Source organism: Scylla paramamosain, chromosome 6 (assembly GCF_035594125.1).
Source record: "Scylla paramamosain isolate STU-SP2022 chromosome 6, ASM3559412v1, whole genome shotgun sequence".
Lineage (NCBI taxonomy): Eukaryota > Metazoa > Arthropoda > Malacostraca > Decapoda > Portunidae > Scylla > Scylla paramamosain.
Window position 1 is genome coordinate 35,202,619 of NC_087156.1, and position 24,591 is coordinate 35,227,209.

Here is a 24,591-nt window from a genome sequence, read left to right on the forward strand (position 1 = left end):
GTCCCTGGGAGGGTTGATTCCCACTGCACAGCCTTGCTGCGGCTGCGTCATCCAGGGCAGCTTCCTAGAGACTTGTACTCGTAGGTTGCCACGGTGAAGCCTGGAGTAGCAGTCCGCGCCGCTGCTACCACCACCACAACCACCACCATTATCTTCACTCATTCCCCATGCCTCCACTCTCTCTCTCTCTCTCTCTCTCTCTCTCTCTCTCTCTCTCTCTCTCTCTCTCTCTCTCTCTCTCTCTCATTATTAGAAGGGAGTGCCGCCAGTGGCCGGGGATCGTAATTCTTGCGTCTCTCGGGGCGTCGTCACAGTTTTATCACAAGGTGGTGGCGGCGGCAGTGTTCCCTCCCCTCCGCCTCGCACCGCACGAAGGAGAGCAAGTGTTATTGCTCTACCTTATCACTTTTCTCCCTCCAGGCTTTGTCATGTTTTCCTCGTCCCAAAGGCTCTTATTCAGGAACGTTTTGGTCTCTCACCACGACTATTTTTAAAGGCCGCGGAGATGATCAGCCGAGTTCTCAAGAGTGCTTCTCTTCTTGATAATGTAGAAATATTGTTAACCTGTCACTAGAATCATGTAACTCATGTAATTTCAACTAAATCGTTTTGAATGTAGTGGAGGTGCGGCGCTTGAGTGTTTCAGAACATGGCCTTGTATTGCTAGAAAGTTCCACGTCTTTCCGCTTAAATCCCACGCCCTCATTTTCCTCACTGGGAAGTCATTCATCAGTGAATTTTTATCCCGTCATGCTAGTCATGCTATGATCTTTTTCCCTTCCTTTCATTCTCTTCCTTTCAATATCCAATAAGAATAGAAATAAGAAGCTTTAGGTGTCAGTGAGAGGAGAAGGAGGAGGACTAAGAGAAGGAGGAAGAGACAGAGGGGGGAATTTGATGAGTTAGGGGGAAGCTATTGTCGGCAAGTCCCATATTCTCCTATTTTCCCTCTTCCCACTCTTCTGGCCGCCGCCCACATCCCCGAGCCGCCTGTGCCGCTATCACAGCTCCCCGCCACATCATTTCTGTGTGACGGGATCCCACTACGCGTCTCCTGTCCCCGATACCTGTTGACGACTGGAAATTGCGAGATAGGTACACATGTCACCAGCTGTACAGGGAGGGACGGGATGACAAGGGGCGAGATAGCGTGAGAGAGAGAGAGAGAGAGAGAGAGAGAGAGAGAGAGAGAGAGAGAGAGAGAGAGAGAGAGAGAGAGAGAGAGACTTGTGAAGGGAAAGACAGTGTGTGGGTATACTCGTATTTAGTAATGGGAAAATGAGAGGGTGTAGAGGATACGTCGCGTGAGACTCTCAAAGAAGAGAGGATTGAAAAGGTGAAAGATAGACCGATGAAGACAGTCTGGCGGGGCGACCTGAAAATTATGACCCTCACTTCTTTTTCTTTTTAACTTACGTTACTTATTTCTCATATTATGTTTAAATTATATTTTGGAAAAGCTCTTGACTTTTCTAAACAAAGGACGTGAGTTATGTTTTCGTTTGCACGTAGACTATTAAAACAAAATTTTCGCCATTCATTGCTGGAGTTGATGGTGTGCCGTCGTTTGGGTGGCTTTGTTTTGCAGAAGTTGATAAGTTTAGTTTATTTTTCTAACTATTCTAGGGAACAAGTTGCCTTACTATGTACTTCCACAAATGATTCCATTCATTCCCCCCAGATATGTGAGAAAAGTTTCCTGCTGTGCCCTTACGGACTGCAAGAAGTCTCGATATTGATAAAAACCTCTGCTTCCTTTGAGGACTGTCCGTATTAGTGGAAGCTCCGGAACTGTAGGAAGGAGGTCAAAAAAGGGCAGGAAGGCATAACGATTCCATGAACTTCTTCGCTGCAGATGTAGTGAAGTGAAAACCTTGATCTCAGGTTTCTCTCACACACACACACACACACACACACACACACACACACACACACACACACACACACACACACACACACACACACACACACACACACACACACACACACACACACACACACACACACACACACACACACACACACACACACACACACACACACACACACACACACACACACACACACACACACACACACACACACACACACACACACACACAGCAGAAAGATGGTATTTATCTCACACTAGAAGCTTGGAGTCATGTGAAGGTATTTTTAACCATGGATAACGGAACTCTCTGAAAGAAACTGGAATTCATTGACAGCAAACACATGCGAGTGGAGACAATTGCGAAATGTCTGTCAGCGATAATGTTCTTAGCACAGAAAAGTGATGTACTAGGTAACAGCGTAATCGCATAATTATTGTAGTGTTAATGCTGGAGTGGTGAAAATTACTAGTAGGAAGTGATACATCAGTAAAGAGTCTTTTGGTGAGGGAATGTTACGTGGTACACAGTGTTGGAGGAATGAAGGGTTGATAGGAGACTGAGACGTGTTGGAAATATGAGATAATCAAGGAGTATATGGCTGTAACCTTCCTTTCAACAATGGTGATGAGATTAAGAAAGAAAAAATTTGAAAAAGGGAAGGAAAAAAATGAGCGATGGAAAATTAATAGGAATGAATAAAAAGAAAGACTAAATACATGTAGGAGTTAAGGAAGCTGGAGAATTATAGCAGGAGGGGGAGAAAATTTGGCTCAAGAGGATGAGCGAGAAAGGATGAAGGAAAAGAAGGTGAAGTACCTTTGGAGGTTATGAAGGCTGGGCGTGAGGGAAGAGTGCTGCGAAAGGAGAAAAAACGGTAAACATGAAGGAAAAAGAAGAGCACCAAGAAGACAGACAGGCAGACAGTCAGGGAGGAGGGACAGAAGCCAACTAGTCAACTAGTGACATGCACCCCACACACACACACATACACAACCAATAGTATGCACGTCCACTATGATTTGTTGCTCTTGTTGTTAATGTAACAATTTTTCTTCGGTCCATCCACGCACGAGATATACGAGCTGTTGTTGTTGCTGTTTTTGTTGTTGTAGGTCGTGGTGATGGTGGTGGTGGTGATAGTAGTGGTGGCGGTGGCAGGACAGGCGAACCGAGCTTCTTTTGGGATTAACTCATTTCTGTGGCTTTGTGTGTGCCAGTATTTTTCCTCCGCCATCTCTGTCTTTATTGTGTTGACTCACTTTACTAACTGTTTTTTTTTTTTCTTCTACGTGAGATTGGTGGCTTTCGTGTTTGCTTCTACACAGTTTTGTTTTCCACATGAAGGTTCCGTCAGCCAGTACCACCACCAGCATAACCTCATTCCTTGCCGTTCTCGCCCTTTTGTGCAGCACCTCTCCTGTGTTCCCAATTGCCACTGCCCTATTCTTCCTTTCTCGTTTCCTCTCCTTTCGCTCCTCCACTTCCCCCTTGCCATAAATTGCTCCTCCCATCTCGTTTTCTCTATCATCACCTTTCTCTTTCCATAACACCTCCCACACGTTCTTTTTATTCCCTTTTCTTCCCTTCCTCAGTCATCACTGCTCTCTCCTACGTTATTCTATCCTCCCCATCTTTGTTTCAGTCTTTCCTGCCTTCCTCTCCCTCCTATCTCTCGTTCCATAGACAGTAATGGCCTTTTAGTTGTTGCCCGCGTTGGATTAAAATCAGCCAGTCTCTCAGGCAGTCAGTCAATCAATGCATTCTTTCATCATAGCCTTGTTCCTTTGTGCCTCCATTTCTCTACCTTATTTTTTTTTCTTTTCCTCTTCTGTCTTGTCCATCAGTTCTCTCTCTCTCTCTCTCTCTCTCTCTCTCTCTCTCTCTCTCTCTCTCTCTCTCTCTCTCTCTCTCTCTCTCTCTCTCTCTCTCTCTCTCTCTCTCTCTCTCTCTCTCACCACTAACGCCCGTCAGCAGCCTCTCTCACCACTGTTATTCATGATCCATTCGCCGATAATTGACTTGCAACATTCCTAGTCTCGGGTAATCACTGCCACCTACATCCCCAGTCTCACCCCTGCACTTGCTGGGGCGCAGGGCGAGGGAGTGAGGACGCGTTGAGAGGGAGGGAAGGAGGGCTGGTGTGCAGGGAAGGGAGGAGGGGCATGTTGGGAGTGTAGTGTAGTGGGATTGTATTTGGTGTATTGTGGTGTGATTAGGAGCTGGGTTGGTTGTTTGGTTGGTTGGTTGGCTTTGTTTTTAGGGCGTCGGGTGGTTACTCTTCTTCTTTTTCTTGTTTTTTCTTCTTTTCCTTTTTCTCATTTCTTTTTTTCATTCTCCTTTTCGTGTTTTTTACATTTTTTTTCGTTTGTGTTGTCGTCGTCGTCGTCGTCGTCGTCGTCGTCGTCGTCGTCGTCGTCGTCCTCCTCCTCCTCCTCCTCCTCCTCCTCCTCCTCCTCCTCCTCCTCCTCCTCCTCCTCCTCCTCCTCCTCCTCCTCCTTTTTCCCTTCCCTAAGTTGCACATTATAACATAGTCCCTGTGCTCTAATATACTCCAGGCTTTGGTACTAAAAGGTCCGATATATTAATCACAGGGAATTAAAGAGCTGTTACATTAATGACCTGGTCTCCCCGTCATAAATAAGTAATGAGCGGAGACAAGCTTAGCGAGTCTACAGAAGATGGATGTTCTCACTCCTCCACCTAATTCCTTACTTTACAGTATTACTAGAGAAAGTGATTTGCGAATAACATGTTACAGGAGAAGGAATGTGTACGTGCCTTTGATAGGGTAGCTTTTTTTTCCATTAGTGTCTTAGTAACTGTGATTTATTTGATTTGAGCAGTGTCAGCAGTGTCTGAGTCAAAGGATGCACGAGAAACCTCCAAATAGTCGTGGTAGGCTTTCTCCCATTCCTGCCAGCCACATCTCAAGGGCGCAGAGTGAATGACTTTTTTCCCTCTACGCGAGATTGTTACCATTCGTGTTTGCTTCTACACTTTTTTTCCATATAAATATTCCGTCCGCCTGTACCAACTCCACAACCTTATTTCTTCCCACTCGCACTATTTACGTGCAGCATCTCTCCAGTATTCCCAGTTCTCACTACCCTCTTCCTTCTCTTTCGTCAGCAGTATCAGAGTCCACGGAAACACGAAATATCTCGAAATGATCATTGTAGGCACCGATAAGTCGTCTCCAGCAGCAGGTGATCTGTTGCACTGATCTAGCCTGTGATTGGAGGGTCGAGGAAAGACGGCCTCTTCTATTTTTATTGATGATGCAGAGATACTTGTAAAAAATGCGAACAATTCCTCGGTCTCGGTTCCTCACATAATATCATGCACATTGGTATAAAAGTACTCACATATGTTACCTATAATACTTATAAGTAACATATACAATCAACTTGGTGCTATGACATTCATTTTCTACTATAATAATGATATATTTACCTTCGGTCACCCGCCTGTCCGTGTGTGTGTGTGTGGCTGCGTCGGGAATGTGGGTGACGCTTGCAGCCTACAAGCCCTTCTAACAAATGAGCATCGACTCGGACCTGTATATTTCACATTGGAATTCATGCGAATAATAAATCACTGAACATTTCATTTTAAAGAAATAATAATATAGAGCACATACACATTAAAGTTTCTCTTTCTTTCCTGCCAGCCACATCTCAAGGGAGCGGAGGGTAGAGGACAGTTGCCTTTGTTCTCCAATTTCTCTTACATTAGATTAGACGGCTAGGTTTATAACAAACAAACACATGAGGGTTAACACATGAGGGCAAAAACTCTGTAGATCCCCAAATGGCTAAGCCAGCCACGACTCAAAGTTCTAGTGGGTGATGAGGAGCCTTTGCCTTCACTATCCTATGTCTTTTGCTTTTGATTAGACAGTATAACTTATGACAGTTTTGCAGGGGCTAACACTCTCTCTCTCTCTCTCTCTCTCTCTCTCTCTCTCTCTCTCTCTCTCTCTCTCTCTCTCTCTCTCTCTCTCTCTCTCTCTCTCTCTCTCTCTCTCTCTCTCTCTCTCTCTCTCTCTCTCTCCGTACCTTTTTTTTTTTTTTTTTTTTGTGTGTGTGTGTGTGTGTGTGTGTGTGTGTGTTTCCGGGAGGTCTGCGTCGTTCAAACATCAACACCACACATGAAGCTCTTAACTTTGGAAACAGAACAGTCATCTAAGACACGCCTTATTCTATTACGCGAAACTTGCTCCCTTTAACCTTCCTTCCTTTCTTCTTTCTTGGTGTGGTGTGTTCCTTTTGTGCATCAGGAAAAATATTTAGTCTCAATAAAACGCAATCAGAAAAGATTACAATGATTAGAAACTTCTTCACACTGACTGCCAGCATCACGTCAACCTTGGGTAGTTACGTAACTGTCTGTATTTCTCAAGTTTTTTTTTTCTCGAGGGACGATCTGATTTCAACCACCGGCACCCCCACGTTCTATTCCAACTAATGTAACTTTCTGACAGTAACTCGCTAAATTTTATGACTCCTTTCTTCCTTTATATCCACATTTGTCCTATCTATCGCGAAATACGGTCCCGTGAGATTTATAAAGTTTTGATTCTTTCCTCTTAGAATCTATCGCTGTTAGTTTCGTTTATATCCATTCGTCGAGAGAGAGAGAGAGAGAGAGAGAGAAGGGGGGGGGACGGGAATCACATGCACCACAGTTTTCGAGGTTTATAAAGCTGTACGAAACACTTTTACCGTCACTTTTTACCATCGTGACGATGTGAGTCTGACCACAGCGCGGCGAAAGGGAGGCAGCAGTTTTGTGGTGGAAGGGAGAGTGAAGGGATAGAGTGATGGCCACGGGGAGATGAAGACGGGATGAGGAGAATGGATGGGCGACTACTGTGTAAATGAGAGAGGAGAGAGAGAGAGGAGAGAGAGGAGAGAGAGAGAGGAGAGAGAGAGAGAGAGAGAGAGAGAAGGGGGTGAAAAAAGCATGATAGTCTCTTGTAATATAAAACTGTCTAGCTTTTTTATCATTTACATAATAAAGAGTATATTCTGAGGAGAACATCGACAAAAAAATTGAGATAATTTTTTCAAACCATCTTAGAACTAAAAAATTGCCTTCTACTAAGAAATGAAGGGATATAAAAAGAATAAGTGAAGCAGAGAGAGAGAGAGAGAGAGAGAGAGTGAGAGAATAATTACACAGAGAGAAGTAAAAATAGTGTACCTAGGAAGCGCTGGTCTCCACTCGTGATAAAAAAGAAAAAGTTAGATTTCCTCGCCTCGTCTCCTGGCACTAGTCACCGAGGAGGGAAGACGTGCCGCTGACCGAGCACTGGGTAATGAGAGATGGCTGTTTTATAAGCTGCTGCTGCTGCTGCTGCTGCTGCTGCTGCTGCTATTACTACTACTACTACTACTACTACTACTACTACTACTACTACTACTACTACTACTACTACTACTACTACTACTACTACTACTACTACTTCTACTATCACCACCACCACAACCACCACCACCACAATGAGAGCTCAAACAAAATGCTCTGTACACCCCCCACGGACAGCAGTTTTCGTATTTGGGTTATTGAGGCTCTGATCAGTTATAATGGCGGTGCATATTCCTTTAATAAATCTCTGGCGGCGGGATCGATGAGTATCTGCTGCGTGCTAATTATTCAGTCTTTGTACGTACGTGTAATTATGGAAATACCTGGACGCTCGCTAATTAAATATGGATTTCCGAGTTTTCCAATGTGTTGATGATTGCGTCACCCGCTGCATTGTCTCAGGGTCCAGAGGGAGGCAGGACAGCAGTGGACCAATTAGGACTCGTGACCAGGACGTCTTTTGAAATGATATACAGTTTTGCATCTCTCGTCCTGTGTTGTGCTCCTCCATTTTTTTCCGTATATTTCCTTTTTCCTCTCTCTCTCTCTCTCTCTCCTCTCTCTCTTCTCCTCTCTCTCTCCTCTCTCTCTCTCTCTCTCTCTCCCTCTCTCTCTCTCTCTCTCTCTCTCTCTCTCTCTCTCTCTCTCTCCACCGAGCTAAAAAATTGTCTCCATAAATCTCTTCCGGCCCACCGATTCTTCCCGTCTATCCCTTCCACATAACGAAGTGAGAGGGAGAGCAAAGTTAGTTCCGTGAAAGGTGTTTTCTTTTAGTGTTAGTAGGTTTAATCTTTAATTATAAATGGGGTAGTGTTTGTAATTAGGGTAATGGAATGTTTAACTAGTAATTTAAAAAGGCGTGGTTTGTGATTAATAAAGAAGTGAAGATGTGATCTAATAAAGGAAAGGAAACTTTTCTTATTACCGAAGGGAGAGCGCGATGTGTTTAATGAATTGGAAAAGCTAAGTTTGGTGAAAGGCAGTGGAGTTTTCAGATAATGAAGGGGATGTATCTTGTAATGAATGGGAAAGAACAATACCAATTAAAAGTAACAAAGGACAGTGGATTTTTATTACAGAAAAGGTTTTTTTTTTTTTTTTCGTTCAGTACAGGTAGATGCTTTGTATGATGAATGAAAGGGAACATATGTGACTAGCGAGTGACCTGGGCGTTGCTGGTGAAACAGAGACAAGAAAAAAATGAAAGCAAAGCAGAATGTCGTAAAGAAAGATTAAAGAACAAGAACATTTAAAGAGACGATGAAACCAAAATATGTAGACTGAATTATGTATTTCTAGAACTGTAAGAAAGTTAAGAGAGAGATCAGAACAAGAGGAACAAAGAGAAATCAGAAGTTTGTGGAAAAATATCTTACTATCAAGATATGTGTTTTTCCCTGTATGTCATTTCTCTCTCTCTCTCTCTCTCTCTCTCTCTCTCTCTCTCTCTCTCTCTCTCTCTCTCTCTCTCTCTCTCTCTCTCTCTCTCTCTCTCTCTCTCTCTCTCTCTCCCTCTCTCCCCATGTTGGGTTTGTGAGAATAATGATAAATGGAAGAAGGAAGGGAAAAACGACACAAGATGGAATGGGGGAAAAGGGGGAGACTGTGGAAGTGGAGTGGCAGAGGGAAATTTTGAAGACGGACCCGTGTACTAAATCATGTAGAAAGGAAGGCAGAAAGATAGTTGTAAGAAGATATAAAGTGAAGAGAACAAAACTTAACAGAAAGAAAATGATAAATGAGGAAGTTAATGTGAGGAATGAAGATAAGAAGAAAGATAACAGATGGAGGATAGCAGCATGTAGGGAAGGGGTGGCGAGGAAGGTGGAAGGAGAAGACAGGAAAAGCTTTAACGTTAACCTGGTGTTGGTAGTATGGGAAAGAGGAAGGTGGAATGAAAACACTGAGGTGGAGAATGAAAATGTGAAAGGAGAGAGAGAGAGAGAGAGAGAGAGAGAGAGAGAGAGAGAGAGAGAGAGAGAGAGAGAGAGGAGAGAGAGAGAGAGAGAGAGAGAGAGAGAGAGAGAGAGAATAGTTACTACTGTAATTGGTAGATGAAGTAAATTAATAAGCCTAGCAATAATTATTGATACTCACTTTGTCCTTTCCACAGAGCTTTCTGAAAGGAGAGCTGCAGATAGCAGCAGACGAAGCCTTCATCAACGCCGTGCAGAGTTATTATGAGATCTTCCTCAAGAACGAGCGCCTCGCTTCCATGGTGACTTCCGGTGCCTGCTCCCAGCATGACCTAAGGGAAGTCTTCAAACACAACGTGGAAAAGAGAGTCAGGTGAGTGTTGGCGCCAGCATGAGCGAGGTCATGTGTGCCAGGCAGCACGTCACCCCATGATGATATGTACTGGTCAGGATTGGTACCTCCACCAGGGTACCACCCTGGTGGAGTGGTCATACCATAAGGTCCACCTCCACCAGCCAACTGAATTTTACACAAAAGTTGGCCAGCTGGAAAAAAAATCTTCAATCAAGTTTGCTGTTACTTCCCTCTCAATCACACACCGTGCATTTCAGACATAACTCCGTCAGAAACTGTTATGGTCGACCTTATACTCCTATGGACAACTATAAAATGATCCTAATACTGGGTTCACCTGTCTTAGCGCTGCTAATGGCTTTTAGAAGTGTGTCAACATAATGGCAAAATGGCTGTACGTACCACAACAGGAGGGCCTGCACGCAGGAAAATCCCCTCACACTCTCTGTGCATGTGCGTGGTCTCGCCTCGTGATTGGTTGCCACCTTCTCATCAGTTAACCTAACTAACCTAACCTAACCTTAACCCAACTTTAACCCAAGCACCCTGTACCAAATTACTGGATAGGGTCTCTTATTTATTATAACACATTATTTCCGTTAGGTTAGATTAGTTAGGTTAGGTTAGCTGATGAGAAGGTGGCAGCCAATCATAAGGCAAGACTTCTCACACCAATCACGAGGTGAGACTGCTCGCACATGCGCAGACTTTCCTGTGTGCAGACCCTCCCACCACATGATGCTCAGCATTTTTTTTTCTTTTCATAAATACAACAATAAAGATTGATAATTATAAGTAAATAATGTTCTTCTTTGCGACATAAGGTATTGTTATAAATCATTGCAGAGAGTGGTACGATCAGTTTTCTTAAACATAACCAAACCCCTGCCTTGCGCCATCCGCATGTGTCGGGCTGTCGGCCGTAATTAGTAATAGAGAGTGAAAATACTGGCATTGTTGATACACATGTAAAATACCACTGACCTGCCTTTTTTTTTTTTTTTTTTTTTTTTTTTTTTTTTTTTGTAGGAGGGACACTGACCAAGGGCAACAAAAATCCAATAAAAAAAATGCCCATTGAAATGCCAGTCCCATAAAAGGGTCAAAGCAGTAGTCAAAAATTAATGAATAAATATCTTGAAACCTCCCTCTTGAAGGAATTCAAGTCATAGGAAGGTGGAAATACAGAAGCAGGCAGGGAGTTCCAGAATTTACCAGAGAAAGGGATGAATGATTAAGAATACTGGTTAACTCTTGCATTAGAGAGGTGGACAGAATAGGGGTGAGAGAAAGAAGAAAGTCTTGTGCAGCAAGGCTGTGGGAGGAGGGGAGGCATGCAGTTAGCAAGATCAGAAGAGCAGTTAGCATGAAAATAGCGGTAGAAGACAGCTAGAGATGCAACATTGTGGCAGTGAGAGAGAGGCTGAAGACAGTCAGTTAGAAGAGAGGAGTTGATGAGACGAAAAGCTTTTGATTGCACTCTGTCTAGAAGAGCAGTATGAGTGGAATCCCCCAGACATGCGAAGCATACTCCGTACATGGATGGATAAGGCCCTTGTACAGAGTTAGCAGCTGTGGGGGTGAGAAAAACTGGTGGAGACGTCTCAGAATGCCTAACTTCATAGAAGCTGTTTTAGTTAGAGATGAGATGTGAAGTTTCCAGTTCAGATTATGAGTAAGGAACAGACCAAGGATGTTCAGTGTAGAAGAGGGGGACAATTGAGTGTCATTGAAGAAGAGGGGATAGTTGTCTGGAAGGTTGTGTCAAGTTGATAGATGGAGGAATTGAGTTTTTGATGCATTGAACAATACCAAGTTTGCTCTGCCCCAGTCAGAAATTTTAGAAAGATCAGAAGTCAAGCATTCTTTGGCTTCCCTTCATGAAATGTTTACCTCCTGAAGGGTTGGATGTCTATGAAAAGACGTGGAAAAGTGCAGGGTGGTATCATCAGCATAGGAGTGGATAGGACAAGAAGTTTGGTTTAGAAGATCATTAATGAATAATAAGAAGAGAGTGGGTGACAGGACAGAACCCTGAGGAACACCACTGTTAATAGATTTAGGAGAAGAACAGTGACCGTCTACCACAGCAGCAATAGAACGGTCAGAAAGGAAACTTGAGATGAAGTTACAGAGACCAGTATTCTCAATCATTCATCCCTTTCTCTGGTAAACTCTGGAACTCCCTGCCTGCTTCTGTATTTCCACCTTCCTATGACTTAAATTCCTTCAAGAGGGAGGTTTCAAGACACTTATCCACCAATTTTTGACCACTGCTTTGACCCTTTTATGGGACTGGCATTTCAGTGGGCATTTTTTTATTAGATTTTTGTTGCCCTTGGCCAGTATCCTTCCTACATAAAAAAAAAAAAAAAAAAAAAAAAAAAGGAAGCCCAGAAGATCACCAGTACAGCAGCCTTGACAGAACCCATACCAGCAATCAGATAGAAGGTTGTGAAGTGATAGATGTTTAAGAATCTTCCTGTTGAGAATGGATTCAAAAACTTTAGATAGGCAGGAAATTAAAGCAATAGGACTGTAGTTTTTGGGATTAGAACGGTCACCCTTTTTAGGAACAGGTTGAATGTAGGCAAACTTCCAGCAAGAAGGAAAGTTAGATGTTGACAGACAGAGCTGAAAGAGTTTGACTAGGCAAGATGCAAGCATGGAGGCACAGTTTTGGAGAACAAGGTCCATAAGCCTTCCGAGAGTTTAGGCCAGCAAGGGCATGGAAAACATCATTGTGAAGAATTATAATAGGTGGCATGAAGTAGTCAGAGGGCAGAGGAGAGGGAGGAACAAGCCCAGAATCATCCAAGATAGAGTTTTTAGCAAAGGTTTGAGCGAAGAGTTCAGCTTTAGAAATAGATGTGATAGCAGTGGTGCCATCTGGTTGAAATATAGGAGGGAAAGAAGAAGAAACAAAGTTATTGGAGATATTTTTGGCTAGATGCCAGAAGTCATGAGGGGAGTTAGATCTTGAAAGGTTTTGACACTTTCTGTTAATGAAGGAGTTTTTGGCTAGTTGGAGAACAGACTTGGCATGGTACCGGGCATAAATATAAAGTGCATGAGATTCTGGTGATGGAAGGCTCAAGTACTTTTTGTGAGAAACCTCTCTATCATGTATAGCACGAGAACAAGCTGTGTTAAACCAAGGTTTGGAAGATTTAGGTCGAGAAAAAGAGTGAGGAATGTATGCCTCCATGCCAGATACTATCACCTCTGTTATGCGCTCAGCACACAAAGATGGGTCTCTGACACAGAAGCAGTAGTCATTCCAAGGAAAATCAGCAAAATACCTCCTCAGGTCCACCCAACTAGCAGAGGCAAAACGTTAGAGGCACCTTCGCTTAGGGGGATCCTGAGGAGGGATTGGGGCGATAGGAGATATGAAATTGTGATCAGAGGAGCCCAATGGAGAAGAAAGGGTGACAGCATAAGCAGAAGAATTAGAGGTCAGGAAAAGTTCAAGAATGTTGGGCGTATCTCCAAGATGGTCAGGAATACGAGTAAGGTGTTGCACCATTTGCTCTAGGTTGTGGAGGATAGCAAAGTTGAAGGCTAGTTCTCCGGGATGGTCAGTGAAGGGAGAGGAAAGCCAAAGCTGGTGGTGAACATTGAAGTCTCCAAGAATGGAGATCTCTGCAAAAGGGAAGAGGGTCAGAATGTGCTCCACTTTAGAAGTTAAGTAGTCAAAGAATTTCTTATAGTCAGAGGAATTAGGTGAAAGATATACAGCACAGATAAATTTAATTTGAGAGTGACTCTGTAGTCGTAGCCAGATGGTGGAAAACTCAGAAGATTCAAGAGCGTGGGCACGAGAGCAAGTTAAGTCATTGTGCACATAAATGCAACATCCAGCTATGGATTGAAAATGCGGATAGAGAAAGTAGGAGGGAACATAAAAGGGGCTACTGTCAGTTGCCTCAGACACCTGAGTTTCAGTGAGGAAAAGATGAGGTGGCTTAGAAGAAGAGAGGTGGTGTTTTACAGATTGAAAATTAGATCTTAGACTGCGAATGTTGCAGAAGTTAATGAAGAAAAAGTTGAAGGGGGGTGTCAAGACACTTAGGGTCATCAACAGAAAGGCAATCCAACCTGGGGTCCCCAGATGGGGACTCCGAGGCTGGTGTAGGAGTCGCCATGATGATTTTGAAATTTTTGAGTGAAGGGTGTGTGTGTTATTAGGTGCTTGTAGTTTTGTGTGGAGGAAGAGAGTTGTCTTTAGAGGGCAGGCTGTGACTGCCCCCTTGTGTTGTGAGACACAAACACAACGTTCAGTGAGGTCACAGCTGGGTTTAATGATAAGTTCACAGCACCCCCTGAACAGTGCTTTAGACCTCACTGGGAGTAATTATCGTTTCAGCAGGTGTCTACTGCCTCCTCCTTTGACTACCCATATGGAAATAGGTTTTTGTTAATGCCTAGATTTTTTAAAACTTTAATTTATGTACTACTTTAACCAATTATAATTTATGCACCTCATTGTGAGGCCATACTGAGGAGTTCAGATTACTGTCAAACATAGATAACCTTGCTTAGGATGAGCCTATGAAAACGTAACTTTCTCCAAGACATTTTTATTGACGCCGGGAAATACAGTAATCAGAGAATGGAAACAGACACACTGAATAACATCACATCAATTTGATTTGTACAGATTAATTTGCTTTGTATGTCTTTGTCATCCCTATAGCATAGTAGGGGTCACATGTCTTATGGTGCCTCTGTTCTCTCCCTACAGGTCCCTCCCGGAAATTGATGGTCTCAGTAAGGAGACTGTGCTCACCTCCTGGATGGCCAAGTTTGACATGATAATTAAAGGTAAGGATACAGAATGACCTTTTCTGTGTTACTGCTCTCACTGCTGCTGATGTTCCTTGCCGATGGCAATGATTAATAAGCCTAGTTTTCCTAGCACTGTTATTGTTGAAAACTGTATACTAAGACTGCACACAATTTAAGAGCTATTATCATTAAACACAAAAATAGTATCTTAATTGCAGTGTTTTCATTTGAGTTAAATCTACATGTATTTGTAGTATTCTGGTCAATAATATAGTGTCTAATAACCTTTGAAAATCACTCATTCTTGAGATGTTGAGTATTTAGATATTTAGATGATTCTTAGTCATCTTGTTTTTAGCTGTTGAATTTGTCAGAGTTGTAGCTGTTATCCTACTCTGTCCTCTCACTCTTCTTCAGAAGCATATTTCAAGTTATTCACTTTACTACTTCTTTTGGTATAATATGTTTGGGAGTAATGATCCACAGCACACTATCACCTGAAAGACAAATAAAGATTATATTCGGCTCTACATACAGCTTGTTAACAAACATTAATGTGGTGTTTAACTATTTAGATAAATAAATGATGAAGAAAATTATAACAAGCATATGTCCTAAATTGGAATATGCAGTAGTAGTTTGGGCTCCACAGAGATAAAAAGATATATGGAAACTGGAAAGAATACAGAGGATAGTGACAAAGATGGTACTAGAATTGAAAGACTTAAACCATGAAGAAAGACTTCAAGAGATGAGTTTACTAACACTGCAAGAGAGAAGAGAAAAAGAAGGCCTGATAACAATGTACAAATTAGTAAACAATATAGAAAGAATAGACAAAAATTACTTGATACCACAGATGGAGGAGGGAGAGAGATGAATGAGGGGGCATGGGAAGAAAATAAAGAAGAGTGGCTGTTCATATGACATCAAGAAATGCAGCTTCTGGTGTAGAACTATTGAAACCTGGAATGATTTGAAGGAAGAGGTGGTTGTGGCAAACAGTGTACACATGTTTAAAGGGAAACAAGATAAATATGGTTATGGAGACAAGACAAAATGAGCTTTGGTTCATATCCTGTACAATACAACTAGGTAAATACACACACACACACACACACACACACACACACACACACACACACACACACACACACACACACACACACACACACACACACACACACACACACACACACACAAATGCTTGGGATAGATAGAAGAAGAGGAAAACTGAGAGCAGATAGGAGGAATATATTGATGCTAGAAGCAAGTACATTGAGATAGTAAGAATGGAGAGAAGAAACTATGAAAGAGATATATTAGATAATTGTATAAATTAACCCAAACTATTCTGTAGATATATTAATGGGAAGATGAAAAAGAAGGAAGGTGTATCAAGATTGAATGTTGAAGGAAAAATCTATGATGATGCACAGGACATGGCAGATGTTATGAATAGTTTCAGATCAGTGTTTACTGTGGAAGGGGAGTTTGATGCTGGAAGGGATAAGTTGGTGAGGAATATACTAAGTACAGTCCCAGTCAGTTATGAAGAAATACTTAAGATGATGGAAGAACTTGAAATAAATAAAGCAACTGGTCCAGATGGAGTATCAAACTGGATATTGAAGGAATGTAAAGAACAACTGGCTGATAAAATTCACAGTCTAGCAGTGACATCACTATCACAAGGAAGAGTACCAAAAGATTGGAAGAGACCAAATATTACATCAATATATAAAGGAGGAAATAAGAAAAATTCACTAAATTATAGATCAGTGTCCTTGACTAGGATAGTCAATATTGTGCAGGAGAGAGACAAATGGGTGGATGGTGTCTACTTAGACTTGAAGAAGGCATTTGACAAAGTACCACACTGAAGATTGCTATGGAAGATAAAAAATTATGAAGAAACTGGAGGAAGACTGTTGGAGTGCATGAAGGATTATCTGGATGGTAGAGAGATGAGAACTGTAATACAAGACCAAAATTCATCTTGGCTGAAAGTAACTGTTGGTGTCCCATAGGGGTCAGTGTTGGGACCGATAATGTTTGTAATATATGTGAATGACATAAAATGAAGAAATAGTTAGTTATATGAACTTATTTGCAGATGATGCTAAGCTGATGAGAAGGGTAGAAAATGTAAATGACTGTATAGTACTGCAAGATGATTTAAATAAGATAAATAAATGGAGTAAATCTTGGTAAATGGAATTCAGTTAAGTAAATGTAAAGTAATGGAGTTTAGTAAGAGTAAGAAAAGAATACAATATCATTATGAGATGGATGGTGTGAAGTTAAAGGAGTCAAAAGAGGAAGTGGATTTGGGAGTAACAGTTACTGAAAATTTGACTCTGGACAGACACATTGATAAAATTACTGGAGAGATGATGAATTTGTTAAAAAGAGTAAGAATGGCATTCTCATATTTGGATAAAGAAATTATAAAAAAAGTTGTTGATTTCCATGATAAGACCAAGATTGGAATATATGGCAGTGGTTTGGTCTCCTCATACAAAGAGGAATATTATAAAATTAGAAAGAGTACAAAGAGCAGTCACTAAGATGGTTCTGGAGTTGAGTAAATCAACCTATGAAGAGGGATTAAGAATGCTGGAAATTCCTACTCTTGAAAATAGGAGAGAGAGAGAGAGAGAGAGAGAGAGAGAGAGAGAGAGAGAGAGAGAGAGAGAGAGAGGGGAGATTTAATAAACATTTATAGAATGATAAAATGGTATGGAAAATGTGGACAAAGAAGGTTTTATAAATCTAGACACACAGAGTACAAGGGGACACAATAAGAAGTTGAAGAAAGTTAACTGTAGAAGAGACATTAAGAAGTATAGTAATAATATAAAGACACAAAAGTGTTTTGTCACAACAAAATTGTTGTTGGTGGTGGAAGGTTTGCTCCCTGTGATGATCACAAAAAACTGTGACTAAGCATCTGCTTTCATTTCTTGTGTTTCTTCATAAGTAAAGTCAAGCCATCCCTCTCCTCTAATTTCTGATGATTATGAATATTTATGCTAGATATGTGTTATATCTATAGTTTCTATTTTTAATTATTATTCTCATTTTTTGCAGTAGATAAATTGATTTTTCTTCTTAACTATTGATATTCATATTCTTCCTTTAAGGATCTATGTAGTTTTAGATGTACATTTCTTGGTTATGTGCTTTAATTTCTCTCCCTTGTACAAATATCTCCATTGGGTGATGATAGGATTACTTTATCAGGGAGCATTGATATCTCCCATCTTGCACACCTTTTTGGCTACTTGCTCTATCCAGTCTTGATTTGTGTGACCTAGTTATTTTTTCATATTGCTTTGGTCTTCTAAATTACATTGTTTATCAGTGCTAATGATTAACTTTTGTTCATATGCCTAAATACTTCCAGTATATTTTGCAGCTCTAATCAGTGTTTGATTTTCATTCCATTTGACATTTTAAGCACGTAGATATTACCCATAGTCATAGTTATTCATAATGAGCCATCATCCAAGCTATACTGGTAATTTCTCTTGTTATCCATTTTGCAACAATATATCAATTTGAAGCTCTTCTACCTCAATTTATCAACATCAATATATGTGATCTTGTTGCTTTAGTGACAATTTTTGTTTGACTTGCCTTCTACACTGACATCCACCTCTGTTAAGACTGAGGTGGTGCCACAGGTTTCTGCCTTCATGTCCAGGGAGAGGCTATTTTCATTGTCCCTACAAAATGTTTTGTCTTGAGCAGTAATACAGAACACTGAGATTGTGTAATGAATCAAAGTTAATACTGGTTGATTGTGTAATGAAGCAAAGTTAATACTGGCTGGTGATGAGTACCCTGTGTGGCTTCAGAATCATGTTACTGTTACCTAAAAATAACCTGCCTCCAGTGTTGTCATTCAAGTTTGTATGTTTTCAGTTACTGGATCAAATTTCAGAATTCCTTTCTTCTGCTGTTCAGTCACACACTGCTTTAGTTCAAAGGATTGATTAGATTATTCTTGATTCAGCAGGTGAAGAAGACAGCAAGAGGCCAGGTCGGATGCAGCAACCGCTCAACAGTGAGCTCATTATGCCTAAAGAGCAACTCTTTGACATGTTTCAGCAAATCTTAGGCATCAAGAAATTTGAGCACCAGCTGCTGTTCAATGCACTTCAGGTGGGTACTTTGTACTTCCCTACTCTATCATTTACTATGTGATTTAACTATGTATTTTTGTGATCAGCTGAATAATACATGAAAAAACTTCTCAAGTAATCCATGTTAGGCAAAATATGTTGTGGAAAATATTTTAGAAATTATTAATTCCTGTTTGAAGTATATATGTTCTGATGTAGCATGTATCAATAATAGTTATTTTTAAGATCATAAAAAGAAAAGTTAGGTTTTAATGACAAACATGTATATTGGAGCAAAAATAGCAACACCAATCCTCCTTTGAATAGGTAATTATGTAGAGAATGTGAGAGTTATAGGTTATATGGTTTTCCTTTTGAAATTAGATAAATGGTGTTGGTATATTTGATTGTGTTCTCCCCATTGTTTTTTATGCTCATATGTTCCTCAGTTCTTAGTTTGCCCTGCCTCTATATATGATATCTGGATTCTGTTAGTCTAGTTTCCAAGTCTGGCTTTTGCTGCTGCTGCTGTGCTGGTGGGGCCATCTTACCCATCACTTGGTTTCTTAGTTTTTATTTTTATTTATATACTATTGTCCTGAACTAAAAAAAAAAAATATGTATTTGAATTTTATAATTCCATATTTATGCCAAACCAGACTTTATTAACAACATGGAGATGAATTAGTCATGTGTACTTGACTCAGGAATACAGAGATGGTTCCCTTACATGGAAGCAGTAATTATTCAGTCGTAAATCACAATAATGCCTCTTCAGGTCTCTCTCATTAATGGAGGCAAAACATCAGAGGCACCTTTGCTCTGGAGGATCTTGAAGAGGATTTGGAGTGACAGGGCAAGGTACAAATATGAGGTTAAGATAGGAGGAGCCCAAAAGAGAAGACAGTAACAAAATTAGATGTTAGGAAAAGATCGAGAATGTTGGTCATATCTTCAAGATGGAGAGGGTGTTACACTAATTGCTTTAGGTCATGAAGGATAGCAAAGTTTAACATAAGCTCATTTGATTGGTCAGTGAAGGGAGGTGATAACCAAAGCTGGTGGTGAACACTGAGATCTCCAAGAATGGATATCTTCACAAAAGGGAAGTGAATCAGGATGTGCTCCACTTTGAAAGTTAAATAGCTGAAGAATTTTCAATAGTTAGAGGAGTTAGGTATGAGGTCTAAGAGTAAAGTCAAAGTGAGTTGGAAGAAAATTAGGTTGGTGTTCTATTTTTCATTGCCTTCTTACCTTTGACTATCCTTGTTTATATTACCAGCTGGACAGCCAAGATGAACAAGCTGCAGCTATCCGGAGAGAGTTGGATGGACGCATGCAAAAGGTTGCAGAACTAGAGAGGGTGAGTAAATATTTCTTTTTATATAAACATAAGTGTATACAGACTTATCAAGGCAAGAAAGCAATTGTGTGTGAAGAAGTGAATGGAGAGTAACAGTGGTGAGTGCATGAAAATGATGCGGTCTTGTCAACTCTTGGGAGGGGGTGTGGTGCCCATTAGTGTATGGACATAGTTGGAGTGTGGGACACTCTATAGGAAGTACCCTGCATCTGCTGTGGTCTCAGGATTAGAGTAGCTGTGAAGTAGGGAGCAGTCTCATAATGAAGCAACAGAGGTAAACCAGTGACAAGGTTCCTGAAGTGTAGTATGAGACCATGAGGAGGGTTGGCATTAAAAAACTCACCCCCAATAAAAAAAACAAAAATAAAAATAAAAACAAAAAAAAATGCCTATTTTTTTCTTTTTTTTTTTTTTTTTACACATCAAAATTTAGTTCTATATCATATTGACAAATAAGTTCTATATATGTACATATACATAAACAGTGTAAATATAATCAAGTCTGACCTGTTCATTTCCTGTAAAGCACAAGTTAACACAGACTTTGTCCAACTGGACCAACCTGTATCACCATGATCTAAACAAGTGCCTGTTCTTCATTAACAGCAAGTGTCAAAATCTGTCAAGATCTAATTCCTCTTATGACTTCTGGCACCTCCCCAAAAACATCTTCAATAACTTTGCTTCTTCATCTTTCCCTCCTTTATTTCGAGCTGATGGCACCGCTGCCATCTAATCTATTTCTAAAGCTGAACTCTTCACTCAAACCTTTGCTAAAAACTTTACCTTGGATGATTCAGAGCTTGTTCCTCCCTCTCCTCCACCCTCTGACTACTTCATTCTACCCATTAAAATCCTTTGCAGTGATATTTACTATGGTCTCATTGGCCTAAACCCTTGGAAGGCTTTTGGACCTGATGGACTCCCTCCTATTGTTCAATGAAACTGTGCCTCTGTGCTTGCACCTTGCCTAGTCAAATTCTTTCAACTCTGTCTATCAACATCTACCCTTCCTTCTTGCAGAAAGTTTGCCTACATTCAGCCTGTCCCTAAAAAAGGATGACCATTCTAATCCCTCAAACTACAGTCCTATTGCTTTAATTTCTTGCCTTTCTAAAGTTTTGGAGGAGGCAGTAGACACTTGCCGAAACGATAATTACTGCCAGTGAGGTCTAAAGCACTGTTCAGGGGGTGCTGTGAACTTATCATTAAACCCAGCTGTGACCTCACTGAACGTTTCCCTTTGTGTCTCACAACACAAGGGGGCAGTCACAGCCTGCCCTCTAAAGACAACTCTCTTCCTCCACACAAAACTACAAGCACCTAATAACACCCACACCCTTCACTCAAAAATTTTAAAATCATCATGGCGACTCCTACACCAGCCTCGGAGTCCCCATCTGGGGAGGAGACCATAAATGTCCCCAGGTTGGACTGCCTTTCTGTCGACGACCCTAAGTGTCTTGACATCCCCCTCAACTTTTTCTTCATTAACTTCTGCAACATTTGCGGTCTAAGATCTAATTTTCAATCTGTAGAACACCACCTCTCCTCTTCTAAACCTCATCTTCTTTTCCTCACTGAAACTCAGGTGTCTGAGGCAACTGACAGTAGCCCCTTTTCTGTTTTCTCCTACTTTCTCTATCCTCATTTTCGATCCAAAGCTGGATGCTGCGTTTATGTGCGCAATGACTTAACCTGATCTCGTGCCCACGCTCTTGAATCTTCCGAGTTTTCCACCATCTGGCTACGACTACAGAGTCACTCTCATACTAAATTTATCTGTGCTGTATACCTCTCTCCTAACTTCTCTGACTATAAGAAATTCTTTGACTACTTAACTTCCAAAGTGGAGCACATTCTGACCCTCTTCCCTTTTGCAGAGATCTCCATTCTTGGAGATTTCAATGTTCACCACCAGCTTTGGCTTTCCTCTCCCTTCACTGACCATCCTGGTGAACTAGCCTACAACTTTGCTATCCTCCATGACCTAGAGCAATTGGTGCAACACCCTACTCGCATTCCTGACCGTCTTGGAGATACGCCCAACATTCTTGACCTTTTCCTGACCTCTAATCCTTCTGCTTATACTGTCACCCTTTCTTCTCCGTTGGGCTCCTCTGATCACAATCTCATATCTTTATCTTGTCCTATCACTCCAATCCATCCTCAGGATCCCCCTAAGCAAAGGTGCCTCTGGCGTTTTGCCTCTGCCAGTAGGGGGACCTGAGGAGGTATTTTGCTGATTTTCCTTGGAATGACTACTGCTTCCGTGTCAGAGACCCGTTTTTGTGTGCTGAGCGCATAACAGACGTGATAGTGTCTGGCATGGAGGCGTACATTCCTCACTCTTTTTCTCGTCCTAAACCTTCTAAACCTTGGTTTAACACAGCTTGTTCTCGTGCTATACATGATAGAGAGGTGGCCCACAAAGGGTACTTAAGCCTTCCATCACCAGAATCTCATGCACTTTATATTTCTGCCCGGAACCATGCCAAGTCTGTTCTCCAACTAGCCAAAAACTCCTTCATTAACAGAAAATGTCAAAACCTTTCAAGATCTAACTCCCCTCGTGATTTCTGGCATCTAGCCAAAAATATCTCCAATAACTTTGCTTCTTCTTCTTTCCCTTCTCTACTTCAACCAGATGGCACCACTGCTATCACATCTATTTCTAAAGCTGAACTCTTTGCTCAAACCTTTGCTAAAAACTCTACCTTGGACGATTCTGGGCTTGTTCCTCCCTCTCCTCCACCCTCTGACTACTTCATGCCACGTATTAAAATTCTTCGCAATGATGTTTTCCATGCCCTCGCTGGCCTAAACCCTCGGAAGGCTTATGGACCTGATGGGGTCCCTCCTATTGTTCTCCGAAACTGTGCCTCCATGCTTGCACCTTGCCTAGTCAAACTCTTTCAGCTCTGTCTGTCAACATCTACCTTTCCTTCTTGCTGGAAGTTTGCCTACATTCAACCTGTTCCTAAAAAGGGTGACCGTTCTAATCCCTCAAACTACCGTCCTATTGCTTTAATTTTCTGCCTATCTAAAGTTTTTGAGTCTATCCTCAACAGGAAGATTCTTAAACATCTATCACTTCACAACCTTCTATCTGATCGCCGGTATGGGTTCTGTCAAGGCTGCTGTACTGGTGATCTGGCTTTCCTTACTGAGTCTTGGTCATCCTCTTTTAGAGATTTTGGTGAAACTTTTGCTGTTGCCTTGGACATGTCAAAAGCTTTTGATAGAGTCTGGCACAAAGCTTTGATTTCCAAACTACCCTCCTACGGTTTCTATCCTTCTCTCTGTAACTTCATCTCAAGTTTCCTTTCTGACCGTTCTATTGCTGCTGTGGTAGACGGTCACTGTTCTTCTCCTAAATCTATTAACAGTGGTGTTCCTCAGGGTTATGTCCTGTCACCAACTCTCTTCTTATTATTCATTAATGATCTTCTAAACCAAACTTCTTGTCCTATCCACTCCTATGCTGATGATACCACCCTGCACTTTTCCACGTCTTTTCATAGACGTCCAACCCTTCAGGAGGTAAACATATCACGCAGGGAAGCCACAGAACGCCTGACTTCTGATCTTTCTAAAATTTCTGACTGGGGCAGAGTACAAGTAGGGTGTTGCACCAATTACTCTAGATCATGGAGGATAGCAAAGTTGAAGGCTAGTTCACCAGGATGGTCAGTGAAGGGAGAGGAAAGCCAAAGCTGGTGGTAAACAATGAAGTCTCCAAGAATGGAGATCTCTGCAAAAGGGAAGAGGGTCAGAATGTTCTCCACTTTGGAAGTTAAGCAGTCAAAGAATTTCTTATAGTCAGAAGAAGGTAAAATGTGATCCTGTTGAAAAGCCTTGATGTAAACAAACAGTTTTCAGCACTCAGGAGTAATCCCAAGCCACCTCTGGCTCTCTCAATGACCCCCAACACCATCATTACTGCACAACTGCATTTTTCCAGTAGCTTTTCCCAGCAGCAAGATGTCTAAGTTTTATGATCACCTTCATTTCGGCGGTAAGTGGGTTGCTCCTTTCTGTGTCCTGTAAATCTTGCCTCACTAGATCGGTCTAAACAGTATCTTTTGATGAGTTCTGTGTCACTAAGTTTATTCAATACATCCTTTTTGTATAAATAATTTGAGCTGGAGATGTTGTGAAGCAGCCATCTTGGCTGTGGGAGCATCTGTCATAAGCCCTTAAGACAGTGTAGACTGGTGTCTGGGAATGGATTAATCCATTTTACATTGGTGAAATAGTTTGTTTTTTAATGTTTCAGATTTCAAATGGCATTCAGGAACAAGTTAAGTTTGAGGACTGAGGTTCCACTATATATATATATATATATATATATATATATATATATATATATATATATATATATATATATATATATATATATATATATATATATATATATATATATATTTACCTAGTTGTGTTTTACAGGAAAAGAACTATGCTTGTGCTGTCCTGTCTCCATATCTATAGGCATCCAGCTTAACTTTAAATTCATGAATATTTTTTGCTTGTGTGTATGTGTGTGTGTGTGTGTGTGTGTGTGTGTGTGTGTGTGTGTGTGTCATAGAAATCACTATTTCTAACTTTATAGGTATGGATACTGAAATTTGCTTATCTAGGAACATAGTTGAAAGTTCCTACAAAGAACCTTAGGCACTTAAACTTAAATATCTGGTGATGACTTACCTAAAGAAAGTCATAATAGAATGGGTCCAGTGTACTGTAAATACTGAGGGGTGGGACATACTTGATGGGGAATTGATGTAGAAAG

The 24,591-nt window shown here is 41.1% G+C and overlaps 1 protein-coding gene across 3 annotated transcripts in view; it reads left to right on the top strand.

Moving 5' to 3' along the window:
- Window positions 1–24,591, top strand: part of LOC135101658 (calcium-dependent secretion activator-like) — a 503,368-nt gene that overhangs the window by 177,516 nt on the left and 301,261 nt on the right. For 2 of the 3 annotated variants that reach the window (XM_064005958.1, XM_064005959.1), the window contains exons 6-9: window positions 9,358–9,533; window positions 14,263–14,342; window positions 18,328–18,476; window positions 19,719–19,799. In XM_064005958.1, the coding sequence (XP_063862028.1) occupies window positions 9,358–9,533; window positions 14,263–14,342; window positions 18,328–18,476; window positions 19,719–19,799 (486 nt within the window). The remainder of the gene's footprint in view (window positions 1–9,357; window positions 9,534–14,262; window positions 14,343–18,327; window positions 18,477–19,718; window positions 19,800–24,591) is intronic. The other variant, XM_064005957.1, reaches the window with a different exon arrangement.